This window comes from Zootoca vivipara, chromosome 1 (genome assembly GCF_963506605.1).
Source record: "Zootoca vivipara chromosome 1, rZooViv1.1, whole genome shotgun sequence".
Taxonomy (NCBI): Eukaryota; Metazoa; Chordata; class Lepidosauria; order Squamata; family Lacertidae; genus Zootoca; species Zootoca vivipara.
The window spans coordinates 16,569,449-16,585,146 of record NC_083276.1 but is presented as its reverse complement, the minus strand read 5'-3'; the positions used below and the strand labels follow the sequence as shown (position 1 = coordinate 16,585,146).

Here is a 15,698-nt window from a genome sequence, read left to right as displayed (position 1 = left end):
TAATGGCTGAATTTAATCCTGTATTTTGAACAAGCCTAGAATAAGCATTTGCACTTATCTGGAGATAAGTGTTCAACTGTGTCAGAATGGCAAGAGCTTTCATTCATTCATTCATCATTCATTGTTTTTATCACAGATGGAGGCTAAAGTGGTGATGGCCAAATTTCTGCAGAGGTTTGAATTCCAGCTGGTCCCACCGCAGAGCTTTAAAATTATGGACACAACATCGCTGAAGCCATTAGATGGCTTAGTATGCAGACTGAGACAACGCCGCCAGCTTCGCTGTGAAGGAAATTAAATAACCGGCAGTAGGATATTGTCATTCGCAGCTTGAATTCCTACTGGTCAGAAACATGGGTCGGGAAATATAATTATGGCATGCTAATCACAGTGGCTTTTACATTTTAAAGTCACGTTCAACCACCATATAAGGGCTTCTGTATTGTTGCAATATCACCAAGTAAATGATGTGTTTATAAATGATAAAAAAGTAGGTTTTGAAGGCAAAAGGTCCAAATTTCAAATAGTATTGTTGGAAGGAAGGACAAAATTGTTGTCAAAAATGTATGATTTGTTGTTAGAATGGTATATGAAGGATGAACTGTCAAAAGATGTGATGATAAAATGGGCAAAAGATTTTGGGTATAATATTGACTATGATGCGTGGTTGAAGTTGTGGAATCAAACATTGAAATTTACTGCATGTACTGCCCTGAAAGAGAATGTCTTGAAGATGTTGTACAGATGGTATTTAACACCAGTAAAATTAGCCAAGATGTATAGGATGAGTGGTAAAACATGCTGGAAATGTAAAGAGAAGGATGGTGAATTTTATCATATGTGGTGGACATGCGAAAAAGTTAAAAGATTTTGGGAAATGATGTACAATGAACTGAAAAAGATTCTTAAATATACCAAAACCTGAAGCTTTTCTATTAGGACTTATAGGACAGGAGATTGTGAAAGGAGATCAAGTATTATTTATGTATGCAACAACCGTGGCTAGGACTTCGTTAGCCCAAAAATGGAAAACTCAGGAGTTACCGAGGATTGAAGAGTGGCAGACAAAAATGATGGATTATGCAGAATTAGCAAGACTGACTAGCAGGATCCGAAACCAGGGAGAGTCAAAGTTCCAAAAGGACTGGAGTAAATTTGTGGACTATATGGAAAAGAACTGTAGAAGTTTAAAGACACTTGCAGGACTGAAATAAATCCTACAAATTGACTTTAAATAGAAGGAATAAAGAAACTGCAAGACAGGAATGGACAAAAAAACCGACTGAGGGGGAGGAAGGGAAGTCAAAGCTCGGCAGAGCAAAGAAAATTGTAATAATTGATAAGATGTTTAGAAGAACAATTTTGTGTTTAGTATGTTTATGTTGTGTTTGTTGTTGCTTGTTTTGTTTGTTATGTTATTGTTTAAATGTGTTTAATTGGAAAATTTAATAAAATGTCTTTTTAAAAAATAAATAAATAAATAAAGGCTTCTGTATTAAAACTCAGTGGCTGCTTTTCACTTACAGTATATGGTTGTTACTGAACAAGCGCTGAACGGAACTCCTGGAACTTTCCACTGCAGATACTTTTACTGCTGAAGATGCAATCTGCTCTCTCTCTCTCTCTTTGCCATGTGATCAAAGCTTCTGTAATTTCAGCTAGACCTCAGAAAGCACCCAGAAATGCAGCCCAGACCACAGTTTAAGAACTTACCCTAGTGATTCCATGCTTATGAACGCAACAGTTTCTTTCGTGGTTTACTGTACAGTATATTGTGAATGAATCATTCATCTCCATTTTTCTTCTTCTGTGCATGTGTGGCATGTTCTATGAAGGAGGCCACTGGCCCATCAGGCATTGGCAGTGGGGCTCCAGGGTTTCAGACAGGAGACATTCCCAGCCCTACTTAGAGACCCCTGGAATCGAACCCAGGAATCTGCATACAAACAGATACAGGTATTAAGCTACTAAGCCCTTCCCCGCACTGATTTCAGGGCCTCGCCTATCGGATTTCAGCACTCCTTGCCCCACTCCAAGATAAGCTGGCCCTGAAAAGCAGCTCTGGACAGGATTCCCTGCCCAAATTCTGATGCCTGGATAGGAAGTTAGCTTGGTTAGAGCGAGATGCTGTTAACGCCGAGGGATTAGGTTCGACCCCTCCTGCCTATTCCTGCATTGCAGCGGGGTTGGACTAGATGATGCTCAGGGGTCCCTTCCAACTCTACCATTCTAGGAGAATCGAAAGCCTCCCTCTGTTTTCTTCCCCTCCCGATTGGAGAAACGAGGCTCTCCAAGGGAGCTGGGCGGCGGCTTGCTGCAGACACGCCTCTGGGGAGGAACCTGACCCGGATTCCCACGCGAGGCAGAGTCGAAACGCGGCACTGGATGGTCGCCTGTTCGGAGGTTGGGTCATGCCCCGCCGCCCGGGCTCCGCTCTGCCGGCGAGGTCCGGGGCGCTCCTTGCGCTCCTGGCCGCTCCTGCGCTGCTCGCTTTGGCCCTCGTTACCTCGGGCCCTTGGCAGCGGCTGGACTCCCGAATGCCCCCGAGGCTGATGCGGGAGCTGGAGCAGCGGGAGGCGGATCTGCGGCGCTTGGCTGCCTCCGCCCGGGCGGCTTGCGCCTTTTCTCCCGCTGCGGAGCCGCGCGGAGCCTCCGCGGGCGCGTTGGGTTGCGCGGAGCTGAGCGGCGCGACGGGCGTGCGCTTGGTGGGCTCCGGGATCACCAAGCTGGTGCAGAGGGCTGTCCTGCCGCGCGGAGGCGGCCACGAGGTCGCCCTCAAGTCCGTGCACCCGGCCGGCCGCGACGTCAGCCGCTGCGCGCAACGCTACGCGCACCCGAGCGGCTGCTACCGCCTCGCCGCTTACAAGCTGCTCAAAGAGATGGTTCTGCTGCAGAGCTTGGAGCATCCCGGCATCGTCAAGGCACGTATCACCGGTCTTGGGCAGGCAGGGGAATGCCGACCTCATCGGGAACTCTGCAGGATGGAATAATCTGAGGCGGGAGGAGCCCGGTGCGCGCCTTTGTGGTGCGATCCTATCTTGTTAGGATTGCAACCCGCACTGCAGGGGGTTGGACTAGTTGACCCTCGGGGTACCTTCCAATTTATGATTCTATGCCATAGCACCTGTAATCTGAAATCAGTTTGCGCTGGGATTAAGGCTGCTTTCCTGTGCGCACTTTCCGGCGAGGAAGCCCCATCGAGCAGAATGCACACTGCTTCTGAGGAAGCGTATAGTAGATTGTGGCAGGGGCAGGCTTAACCCTACGTGGAAATCGTACTTTAAACTCCCCACCGCGGTAATATCACTTGTGGGGGGTGACCTGTGATAACTCACTGGGAAGGAAACTTCAGTCTGTGCATGCTTAACTGTAGTCGGATTTTCATTATTGATATTATTATTTATTGTCTACGTGGCCCAGGACTTGAACCGTCACACTAAGAAATGTTATGGGATTGGGTACTGTTCTGGCCTTCAATTTAACTGCACAATCCTTGGCATGTTTACTCGGATGCAATTGCCATTTTGTTCAATGGGGCTTACTGGCAAATTCACATGGCAGCAAATCCCAAATTCTGTGCATCTTACTTCCAAGGATTGTAGCTTAAATTTATGTGTTCTATCATACACTACCTTTGTCTCCCAAGGGTCTCAATGTGGTGTACATGACCCTCCACCCCATTTCATGTCATCCTCACAATCCTTGGGTCTCCAGCTGTTTTTTACAACTCCCATCATCCCTAGCTAGCAAGCCCAGCGGTCATGGATGATGGGAATTGTAGTCCGAAAACTGCTGGAGACCAAAGTTTGGGAAATACTGGGTTAGGCTAAGAGTTGGTGACCCAGTGAGCTTCATGGCTTGAGTGGCTTCTCCCAGGTCCCAGTCCAACACTCTTTGACCATTACCCCTTTAAATTGATTGCAACTGGATGTGTTTAATTAGAAGAAGTGTTTTTTGCTTTTCTCTAAGCAAAAGCGATTGCGATCACAGTCTAAGCTGATGTAATTCCAAGTACAGGTATTTCTGCCAGCTGAGTTTTGGAGTTGTTAAGCAGTGTTTCTCCCATCAAAGCACCTATACTGGCATGGGTGTGTTGTTTCTTCTAAGTGAGATAAGCCTGTGATAATTGCTTATGGAGGTTATGAAGACTATGTTGCATCCTATGATCTGCCACTTCCCTTGTTCCTCCTAAGTGCTCCACTTCCTGGTTGTTTCTTCGCCAATTTGTACTTTATTAAAGAGGAACAAACCTTCCCATGAATTACTGTCTTGAAATGTCTAGACTTAGATTGCCTTTCTTCTGGGCCACTTTCCTCTTTCTCCCGGGGTAAATAGAAGGCAGATCCAGATCTGCTGACAGATCTCTGAGTACATTGGAGTAGATCACCAAAGCTTTGTTGTTGTTTAGTCATTTAGTCGTGTCTGACTCTTCGTGACCCCATGGACCAGAGCACTCCTGTCTTCCACTGCCTGCCGCAGTTTGGTCAAACTCATGTTGGTAGCTTCGAGAACACTGTCCAACCATCTTGTCCTCTGTGTGCCCTTCTCCTTGTGCCCTCAATCTTTCCCAACATCAGGGTCTTTTCCAGGGAGTCTTCTCTTCTCATGAGGTGGCCAAAATTGGAGCTTCAGCTTCAGGATCTGTCCTTCCAGTGAGCACTCAGGGCTGATTTCCTTAAGAATGGATAGGTTTGATCTTCTTGCAGTCCTTGGGGTCCACGGGAGCTACCTGACTCCTAATAGTTGAAGAATAATGTTGTTCAACTGCACACTTAATGGCTGCTCTTGGATTTGCAGGAGTTGACAGGGGGGGAATCCTTCTGAAACAGTGGTTCTCAAACCACCACCACCACCACTTGAAAATTGCTGAAGATCTTGGCGGACCTCTGTTTTCTGCCTGTTATAATGACAACTGGTAACGCATTGTGTTAGGTGCAGCATGATTTTGAATGGCATTTCCCATGATTTTTATTTTCTTGTGTTCCATTCTGTAGAATATAAAACACAATAAGAAATAATGAAATGCAATATGAGAAGTTAAAAGAAGCAATGGAAACACAATTAAAAATCAAGAGGAATATTTAATGTGCTGCCCCTACCATTCATAGCGGCTGCTGTTCTTCACATTAACCACACCACCAAATGACACTCACCGCAGTTTGGGAACATCTGTTTTATACTCTTCAAGCCTTAGTACTAGTTGCTAACTTATGGAACTCAATTGGTGATGATCACTAGTTTGCTAGCTGAGGCTACAATCCTAAACCCATTTACCTGGAAATACAGTAAGCCCCACTGAATTCAGTGAGGTGCACTTCCCAGTAGACTTGGTTAGGCTTGCAGCGTTAAATGGCATTGTGTATTCCTCCACCCTCCACCCAAAGAGATATTTGCCTAAAAGAAAGGGTGGGGACGGTTGTGAATGTGGCAGTCCACTTGTGTGCCTGAGAAACTCTGCAGGGTTGCAGGGAAATGGAAATGTTTAATCACAAAAGTACCTTAGATAAGTGAAGCTCTTACATCTGCATCCTGTAAACTCTTTCTTGGTTCAATTATTGTTAATGACCTGACAGAGCTCATTAGGGGGTGGGGAGGGAAAAGTCATAAAAAAGGTAGCTCTCTGGAATCGAAATTACTCTTGGCTAGGTTAATGGTAAATAAACATCAATGGGAATGCACTCACTGTTCTTTGGGTGGTATAAACATTCAACTTCAAAATGCAGACTAATTAATGCTATGGTTTCCTATCCAGTAGTATCAGCATGCTTGAAATCACAACCACATAGGAATATTCCCACTGTGGAATCCCTAAGACCCGTTGAGGGTGTCCCTCCCTCCACCCCACTGCAAAGATCTGTATTCGCCAGTTCTGCAAAACACACACAGATCTTATTTTTCATCCAGCTGATTTCAGCATTCCCATCTATATTTAACACGGCAATCTTTGCATTTCCTCTTTTTACAGTTGCACGGTCAGTGCTATGATCCTAGCTTAGATCCTGAAATGAAGGTGGTCACCGTTTTGGAGTTGGGTGTTCCCCTGGAGATGATTCAACTTCTGCAGACACCCTGGGAGGAGAGATTTAAAGTAAGAAAACAAAAACAAAGAGAGCTCGTTTCATTCAAAGATCCCAGGACTCTGGCTGAGTGCAGATGGGAGTGATAGTGATCATCATCTTCTCTGTTTGTTGATGAAAAGTCTTTTGAATAAACTTGCTCTGATATACATATATATTGCAATTCACCTGTATAAACTTGCTCCCTATTTTTTTTTTTTAAAAAAATGCAACTCACCTGTATGGTCTAAAGCCTCAAATAAAATGATAAAATGAACCTGGGAATGTGACCTTAAATTATAATGCAAGGAAAGAAAACGATCTTCACCCAGGTTTGCTATAAAACCAACCCTCCCCTCACTGACCAGAGTAAAAGTGTCCTTTTACTTCTTATAGGAAGCTGCATTGTGTAGGCTATTTGTCCATTTAGCTTCAGTATTGCCTCCTCTGACTGGCAACAGCTCTCCAGGATCTTGGGCAGAAACATTATACAGAATAAGTTGGGGGAAGAAGAAAAGTGGGAGAGAGAAGGGGGAAGAGGGGTTTGGTTGGTAATATTTAATATATTTGTGGGGTTTTATGCCAGTGTCACTTGTTTTATATGTATATGTATATACCCACATACACACATACATCTTTCTTGGTAGTGAGAAAGGTTGGGGGGGGGAGTAGGGCATGGTTGGGTATCTTTAGTTGGCTGTAGTGTTTGTGGGGTCTGGTGTTATGACCATCAAGTCATTTGCGAAGAGCCCTGATTTATAGGTTTAGCCTTTTATTACCACACGCTTGAAGTCAGGGGCTGCCCGGATTCGGAATGCTAGGGGTTCAAGGGCCAGGATGAATAGAAAGGGAGAATATTGGGCATCCTTGTTTTGTGCCTCTTCGTATTGCTATGGTATTAGAGTCCATTCCATTGATCCTACATTTTGCTGAAGCTTGGGAGTAAATTTGTTCAAGGGTTTGTAGGAAGTTGGGGCCAAATTCCATGTTGGTTAATACTGCTAAGAGGAATTTCCACTCTAAACAATCAAAGGCTTTAAGGATGTCTAGGGACATAATTGTCAGTGGGAGTTTAGGTTTTTCTTTTTTGCTGTGCTCAATCAGGCTCAGTGATTTCCTGATGCAACCAGGGAGATAGATGTTATGAAATAAATAATGTTAGCTATCCCCCCACCCCTTTTCTGTTTATTCGGATGCTCCCAACCAATAAAAGTGTATTCACCTTCTCTTTTCAGCTTTGCCTAGAGCTGGTTGAGCTGCTCCATTACTTGGCAAAGTCTCCTCTGGGTTCCCTGGCCCTCCTGGATTTCCAGCCCAGGCAGTTTGTGATGGTGAACGGGGTCCTCAAAGTCGCAGACCTGGATGATGTGAGCACTGAGGAGTTGTCCTGCAAAGGGGATGGGGACTGCACCCTGGAATTCCCCACCAAAAGCTTCTTTCTCAGATGTTCTGCGCAGGGGAAGTGTGAAGGAATAAATGAGAAAAGGAACCTCTTCAATGCTTACCGGTATGTTGGGTGATTATTATATTTTTAAATGCCCCCCCAAAACCAACATCCTGATTTTCACAGTGCTGCTGTGTTTCAATGATTGGGTGTTTTGTGCCTTCTTTTTATTGAGAATCCACTTTGGACAACTCCCTTTTGGAGGCAAGAAGTTAAGGTTAATAGCATTTAATTGCATGTGTAATATAATTATTTAACCGTTAAAGGATGACTCGAACGAAAGAGCCGTATCCACATGTACCAAAGTATCCATGTGCTCATCAAGGCATCCCCCAATCAAATGTGTGTGTGGAACTCCTAGGGACTTTTTTTTTTGCTTGCTTTCAGATCATAAAGCAAGCCTTCAACTTCAGGAGAGATGAGTGTAGGATTTTAACCACACATGACTCTTAATTGCCTTGTGCTGTGGAATCTTTGTGGAAGATCTTTGACACAGAATTTTAAGATTTTAAAATGGATATATTTATTTGCAGGTATTTCTTCACCTATCTCCTGCCACATACTGCACCCTTTGTTTTGCAACCCATTCTGAAGGATATCCTGAATGCCACAGGTACATTCTAATGGAACTGGTTTTTTTTTTTAAAAAAAAAAAAAATTAAGTAAGAGCTGCTTTAAATCACATTCCTCCTTTAAATCATCCCCGCCCCCTCCTCTTCTGCAATTGTAGGTGATTTGCGATACGGAACGAATGAAACCCTGAGAGCTTTTCAGAGGGTTTTGCATTTATACAAGTCTGGACTTTATCTGCAGAAAAAGCCTTCTCAATTGAAAGGTACGTATTTCACACAATATACTCTTACGGGCTTTACATAATGGTTGGATCTCAGTGGGGGAACGGCAGTGAGCCCCGGTAGAAATGAAATAAGTTTCCATTGAGATCAGTGTGAAAAGCTACTCATCGCTCGCTGAAATCCCATTGATTTCAGTAGGGTGGCCAGCACAACTCACATTCCTTGGCTGCGGGGTGGGGTGGGGTCACTTGGCAATTGGTATTGTCCTCTTAAGAGAAGGACAGCATGTTCCACACTGAGATGAGATTCACAGCTCATCTGCTAAGGGAAGAGCACCAATAAAGGCATCATTTTCTGTTTCTCCCACTGATTGCCAAATCAAAAATACCGTATTTTCCCATGTATAACACGCCCTCGTGTATAAGACGACCCCTATTTTTGGGGACTCCAATTTAAGAAGGGGGGGGGGAGATGGCCCACAGTTGTTGAGCTTCTTTTTGCGGGGGGAAATGTTGAAAATCACTCACCCGACTGAAAAACACTGCCAATCTCATGCGTCACCGAAGCTGCCAAGCACCTGCCCGTTTGCCACCAGAAGCCAGAAACCGCACACCAATTTTCCGCAGCGGCAGCCAATCCACAAGAGCCCTTGCTGCAGCCACCAATCACCAACCCAATTGCCACAGCAGCAGCCAATCCAAAACAGGCCTTTTCGCAGCCACCAATCACACACAGCTGACAAACTCCTGCTTGCGGCTGCAACCAATTGCAACCAACTTCCGGGGCCTCTCTGTCCATGTGTGGGCACCGGAAGTCGCTTCTACGCATGCCCGGCGGCCATCTTGGTGGTGGCCGCATGGTGGCAGCCATCTTGGTGACAGCCGCTGCCATGCAGCCACCACCAAGATGGCCACCGCCATGCGGCCACCACCAAGATGGCCGCCGGGCATGCGTAGAAGCGACTTCCAGTGCCGCTCTGCCTGATTTCCGGTGCCCACACATGGACAGAGCAGCACCAAAAATGGAGGCTCCCTGGCAGGTAGGAAATCTGGGGGATTTCCGGGATTTTTCTCCATTCGGGAGAACAGCGGGAAACGGATTAAAATCTGGGGGTTTCCCGTGAAAAACTGGACACTTGGCAGCTAAGATAAGACGACCCCCAATTTTGAACATTATTTTAAGAGTAAAAAAAAAAAACCTCGTCTTATACACAGGAAAGTACGGCATCTCTCTGTTTCCAGCTGCATACATATACATCGTATCATCTGTCTCTTCCCCTCCCCAAGACTACATTGCCTTAAAGGGCTTCCACAGCAGGGATACAGAGGACTACAAGTGTTGGCCATCCTATCGCCACTTGGGGTGCTTGCTCTCTGTTCACAATGAAGAAGAAGCTGCTGCCATTTGCAGTTCCCATCCTCAGTGCCAACATTTCTTCATCACTCTGCAGACAACATGGACAGGTGAGAGGAAGTGACATAATATTGCTAACAAGCGCCAATCCTCTCCCCACCCCCCACCCCAACTTCTTCTTTTTAAAAAAGAAAAATGCCGTAGTTTCTCTAGAACACATTCAAGATTCACTTAAAATACAGGTAAGCTTCCTTGCAGTGCCCTTTAAGTTACCTATTATACCTTCCTCTGTGTTCGTGCAGTTGTTCAAATTAAAGCTCTGCCAGTCCTCATTGTTTTTATTTATTATTTAAATTTGCAGGCTGCTTTTCCGTGTCAATATGACGAAAGCCGCTCACAGCAGAACAGCAGTGCTAAGCGGTGGATCATTACACTAGCAATCAAATACTAAATAATTTTGAAAACATAAAGGGGCGACTCTACAAATAACTCTGTTTTAAAGCTTATATTGGGCTAATTTTTTCTTCTCGTGCCTCCAATCCAGAGTTGCATCTCTCTCCATTTGTTGTGGTAATTATTTTTGATCTGGATCGTCATTAAGACAGCTTCCAGATCTTCCAACCAGTGACAGGGCGAAGTAATCCGCTTGTTATGCATCGGCTCTTGTTCTGAATACCTCGGGGTATTTCGAGATGAAAGAGCACTGTTCTTTTAATTACGACAATGATATTTAAGATATTCTTTTTATCTACCTATTTCCCCAGACCAACAAATTTTCCCAAATGCCCTGTAATTAGCACTGATTATAGCCTTTCATTGAAGGCAGCTAGTGGGTGCGTGTGCAACCAGGCAGATATATCTTATACCATCAATTATCCTGTTTAGCTGACACGTCTGCAGCCATCTAAGCTATTACCCTTAATGTGAATAACGAAGGATGCAGACTGAAGCAAACCAGCCATTGCAGTTAAGGATAGAGGGGGGGGGGGGAAACAGCTACTGTTTGCAAGCCTCCGAAGTGTGGAATGCCCCACTCCCAATTTTACGTGCCCCTACTTGCTCTTCCCCTTGAATGCCCCCCATGCATACAGCACGAAGAGCTGTGGGCAAGGAGCTTGCACAATCAGGGCTGTGGATCTTATGGAAGTATTCGTGTAGAATCATAGAGTTGAATGGGACCACAAGGGTCATCTAGTCCAACCCTCTGCAATGCAGGAATCTCGGCTCAAGCAATCCATAGCCACCCGACCTCTGCTTACAAACCTCCAAGGAAAGAGTGTCTACCACCTCCCAAGAGAAACTATTCCATTTCCAAACAGCTGTTACCGTCCGAAAGTTTTTCTAAATGTTTAGTCCGAATCTCCTTTCTTGCAATTTGAAGCCATTAGTTCCAGTCCTAGCCTCCAGAGCGGGGGGGGGGGGAGGAGCTTGCTCCATCTTCCAAATGACAACCCTTGAGATATTTACCTTTTTTACCTCTTTTCCAGGCTAAGCATACCCAGCTCCTTCAACCATTCCTCATAAGGCCTGGTTTCCAGACCCTTGATCATCTTGGTTGCCCTCCTCTGCACATGTTCCATGCACGTCCTTCCCTGCAGTTATTCGCCCTGTATGCATGAATGCTAGGCTTAGCTGCCAAGTATCCTGTTTTTCACGGGAAACCCCCGGATTTTAATCCGTTTCACGCTGTTTTCCCGAATGGAGAAAAATCCCGGAAATCCCCCAGATTTCCTACCTGCCAGGGAGCCTCCATTTTTGGTGCTGCTCTGACCATGTGTGGGCACCGGAAATAGGGCAGAGCGGCACCAGAAGTCGCTTCTACACATGCATGACGGCCATCTTGGTGGTGGCCGCATGGCGATGGCCACCACCAAGATGGCCGCTAGGCATGTGTAGAAGCGACTTCCGGTGCCGCTCTGCCCGATTTATTGGTGCCCACGCATAGTCAGAGCTGCCCCGGAAGTTGCTTCTGCGCAACTTCCGGTGCCGCGCCGCTGCTGATCATGCATTTTTCAGCGGGAGACTTGGCAGGTATGATGCTAGGAGACAGAACGCAGCACAGCCCTGCTCACCTGTAGGGTATTACTTTGGAGTGGAACCACTGGCAGAGGAAGAGGAGTGCGGAGGGAGCGCACCGCCCCCAGCAGCGCGATCCCGGTGGGGTGCCATCGTGGCTTCTGCAGGGAGCGTGCCAGCCCCGACCCTGCCTGCTCTCTACCCCCCCCCCCCCAGTGCCGGAGTATGAAGCTCCACCACTGAGTGGAACACCTGAGTATATTCATTCTTGAGGTTGCCAGGAACAGTATTCTTCAGCCAGCAAATGCCTGGGAAAACAGGAGTGTTTTCAAACTCCTCTTGAAAGTTAATAATGATGGAGACAGTGCATGTCATCATGGTGGGCATTCCACAATTAGGGAAACACCGCTACGAGGGCTTTCAGCACCACCACCAAGACCTCATCTGCTGAATGTAGGGTCTGAGATGGTCGGGTGCTTCGATCCCAAGCCATTTAGGGCTTTATATGTCAGTACTTGTACAGAGCCTAGGGCTTGCCGATCTGAAGGTCGGCGGTTTGAATCCCCGCGATGGGGTGAGCTCCCGTTGCTCGGTCCCAGTTCCTGCCAACCTAGCAGTTCAAAAGCACGTCAAAGTGCAAGTAGATAAATAGGTACCGCTACAGCGAGAAAGTAAACAGCATTTCCGTGTGCTGCTCTGGTTCTCCAGAAGCGGCTTTGTCATGCTGGCCACATGACCTGGAAGCGGTACGCCGGCTCCCTCGGCCAATAATGCGAGATGAGCACACAACCCCAGAGTCGGTCACGACTGGACCTAATGGTCAAGGGTCCCTTTACCTTTACTTGTACCTTGAATTGGGCCCAATAGCTCACTGACAGCCAGTTCAGTACTTTCAGAGCTATAGGACCTATCAGGCTGCCCCACTCATCAAGCTAACAGGTGCATTCTATGCTAACTATAGATAGCTGCCACTTTGAGATTTGTCACTGGTGGTGGTGATCTATGCGCTCAATATTGACCACACCTTGGGTGAGGACAGGTTCCAGTCACCATGGGAGAATTGCAGCGAATGCAACATGGACATTGGCTTGTAATAGGCAATGTTGGAGGAATTCCTTACATCTTAGATTGGACGTCTTGTTTTCTCTTTCTGCAATGCTTTTACATTTCCAGTGTTCTCATTTTACCTTGGCCCAGGGTGCAGCTTTTACGGATCTTGATTTGTTCTCCCACCCACCCCCCTCTCAAAATTATTTTCTCCTTCAGGAAGGCCACTTGCTTTGTTTCGAAGCAACTTGACCGAATTAATTCCAGGCGGCGACAGAGTGGTTTATGTTAAGCGATCTGCCATTTCAAAGACAAGCCTCTTACAAGGAGACTGGGAGAATACGGAGCTTTTGGACAAGGAATAATCACTGGGACTAACTTCATCCACTCAAGAGTTGACGATGTGCTTCATTTCTGCTTCAGGATCTTCCTCTGGGACTTTTCAATGGGTGGTGTTTGAAAGATCAAAGCAAACCTTCCTTTTTCATAAAATGGAATAACCTGGACAAGTTGGTTACATAATCCCATGCACAACGGTCAAAAATGTGCAGAACTTGATTTAAAGCACCGCTAAAGCCTTATAATGGATTGGCAGCAGCTGTGTCAGCCAAGCAATAGTTGTTACCATGAAAATACCTTGTTGTGTAGGTTCTATATGGTCGCATCAGTCCAGTTGGGAACATGCATAAATGGAACCAGGCTGCCATACACACAATTATTGTCCCAGATAACAGTTTTTGTTCCCAATAGACCTGCAAGTAGATAAATCCACCCTCATGATCAGCACTGTTCAGCTCTTTTAGGCTTCCTGGCTGCTATCTTCTTTTGGATGTAGGGATCACTGCAGACTCAGGGTGTGTCAAAGTGTCCTAAAGTTTATTTACAAGTATACAGGTCCACCTTCCTAGGCTCACACACTCCCAGCAGCAAATTCTACTGTTTCACAACAGCTCTCCTGAGAGAAAGCTCAACTCCCAGCGCTTTCCAGAACCCAAAAGTCCGCTTTCTCCCTGTCTTCCTCTCCATTTGAAATTCCTAAATCTAGTGTGTCCTTTCTCACAGACACACATACGCAGATCTAGATTACATCAAGGGGGAGGTATGCCTTCTGCCAAGATGTCTGTGCCCTGACATTCTTGACTAGTTGTGAGCTATTGATCTCTTAATTTCCTTGACAAGAAATGCCTGTCTTAGAGGAATATTACAGTAGCCTTTGTGACTCCATTAACTTCCCAACACATGTATTTCTTAAATACAACAATATATCTGACAAATGATCATTTCACCATAGCCAGTAAAGAGGAAAGAAAGAGGGACACGTATTTCATTTTGGGATACAGAGTCGCTGGTGGTGGTTTTGGTTTGACATACAGACTTTATTTTATTTTTAAGTATCAACCTTGGAGGTTTTTTCAGTGTTACTTTCAGTGAAAGAAATCCTGCTGAGCAAAATGTTCAAACTAATTATGTATAAAAAGCATGTTTTATATAATGGGATTGCTTTTTTCTTCCTTCTGAAAACAGATTGCAGTTAATTTTCTTTTTTTTAAAATGGTTATCATATCTTATCTTTGGCCACCTCATGAGAAGAGAGGAATCTTTGGAAAAGACCCTGATGTTGGGAAAGATTGAGGGCACTAGGAGAAGGGGACGGCAGAGGACAAGATGGTTGGACAGTGTTCTCGAAGCTACGAACATGAGTTTGACCAAACTGCGGGAGGCAGTGGAAGACAGGAGTGCCTGGCGTGCTATGGTCCATGGGGTCACGAAGAGTCGGACACGACTAAACGACTAAACAACAACATAAAGGTAAAGGTAAAGGGACCCCTGACCATTAGGTCCAGTCGTGACCGACTCTGGGGTTGCGCGCTCATCTCGCATTATTGGCCGAGGGAGCCGGCGTATAGCTTCCGGTCATGTGGCCAGCATGACAAAGCCGCTTCTGGCAAACCAGAGCAGCACATGGAAACGCCGTTTACCTTCCCGCTGTAGCGGTTCCTATTTATCTACTTGCATTTTGACGTGCTTTCGAAATGCTAGGTTGGCAGGAGCTGGGACCGAACAACGGGAGCTCACCCCGTCACAGGGATTTGAACCGCCGACCTTCTGATCAGCAAGCCCTAGGCTCAGTGGTTTAACCACAGCGCCACCTGGGTCCCAGGCAAACAACAACATATCTTATCTTAAAAAGCTACTATGAAGTGTTGGCCAAAAGCCTATCCTCACAAGTTATTGGCTGACTTGCCATGATGTCATGGAATGTCCATGAACATTCTGACTTCTTAAGAAAGAAATCGGGTCTGTTTCACTTGTTAGCGTCTCAAGTCGGGGGTTTGTACACCCTAACTATCTACACACCAAGGATGGAATGAAGGTGGATCAGGACCGTTTGGTAGAACTCTAGTCTTAATTTCCCTTGACTGCTGGAGAGCAGTCTAAAATGTGTCATGGCTGCCAGAGAGCCGCTCCCTGCCGGGTGGCCCAAATCCTTGACCTGTGCAAGTCTTTGCAGGAGGTAAGCAATAATTTTGGACAGTTTGAGTAGTTTTAACAATGGCATCAACAAAATGAGTCTCTACCTTAAGTAATACTACGGAAAAATACAGAAAACCTGGGGTAGCCGGAAGAGGATCATAAGCTCTATTCAGTTCTGGAACATGAAACAATTCCCACGCTCAGAATTCTTTGATTCTAAACCTGTCCCTTTTGCACAACATTCTAGTAAAATAAAAAATTTAAAGCCTGAAGTGTATCCATCCCCTGCTGAAGTCAAAGGGACCTCCCTCTGAGTGAACAGAAACAGGCTTATACTGTAAGGAAAGCAATGCGCTTAGATGTTGGTATGAGGGGAAACTTGAACGCATTGCCATCTTCTAAGAGTCCCATTTTCAGGCAAAAGAAAGACTGGAAACAGCATAAAAACGCAATAAAACCATATGCTATAATGCTGGCAAGGCTCCTTCCTGAAGCAATGAACTACTTCATAAA

At 45.7% G+C, this 15,698-nt stretch overlaps 2 protein-coding genes across 5 annotated transcripts in view; both read left to right on the top strand.

Moving 5' to 3' along the window:
- The window catches only part of LOC118080655 (cholesterol 24-hydroxylase), a 29,654-nt gene extending 28,141 nt beyond the window's left edge, over positions 1-1,513 (top strand). For 2 of the 4 annotated variants that reach the window (XM_060271925.1, XM_060271924.1), the window contains exon 14: positions 137-1,513. In XM_060271925.1, the coding sequence (XP_060127908.1) occupies positions 137-298 (162 nt within the window). In that variant the 3' untranslated portion in view covers positions 299-1,513. The remainder of the gene's footprint in view (positions 1-136) is intronic. The other 2 variants (XM_060271923.1, XM_060271921.1) reach the window with 2 other exon arrangements.
- A 341-nt stretch (positions 1,514-1,854) lies between these two features.
- On the top strand, positions 1,855-14,699 carry LOC118075202 (extracellular tyrosine-protein kinase PKDCC-like). The gene is made up of 7 exons (XM_035097082.2): positions 1,855-2,921; positions 5,966-6,088; positions 7,292-7,563; positions 8,034-8,113; positions 8,231-8,335; positions 9,581-9,757; positions 12,930-14,699. The coding sequence occupies exons 1-7, from the start codon at positions 2,196-2,198 to the stop codon at positions 13,073-13,075; spliced, it is 1,629 nt and encodes a 542-aa protein (XP_034952973.2). The 5' UTR covers positions 1,855-2,195; the 3' UTR covers positions 13,076-14,699.
- Positions 14,700-15,698: the final 999 nt, after the last annotated feature.

Bases quoted from the DNA above. Each gene is read 5' to 3' on its own strand.
- LOC118075202 (XM_035097082.2), top strand. From the start codon at position 2,196: ATGATGCTCAGGGGTCCCTTCCAACTCTACCATTCTAGGAGAATCGAA. The intron at 6,089-7,291 runs GTAAGAAAACAA...TTCTCTTTTCAG, and splicing joins CCTGGGAGGAGAGATTTAAA to CTTTGCCTAGAGCTGGTTGA. The intron at 8,336-9,580 runs GTACGTATTTCA...CCCCTCCCCAAG, and splicing joins AAAGCCTTCTCAATTGAAAG to ACTACATTGCCTTAAAGGGC.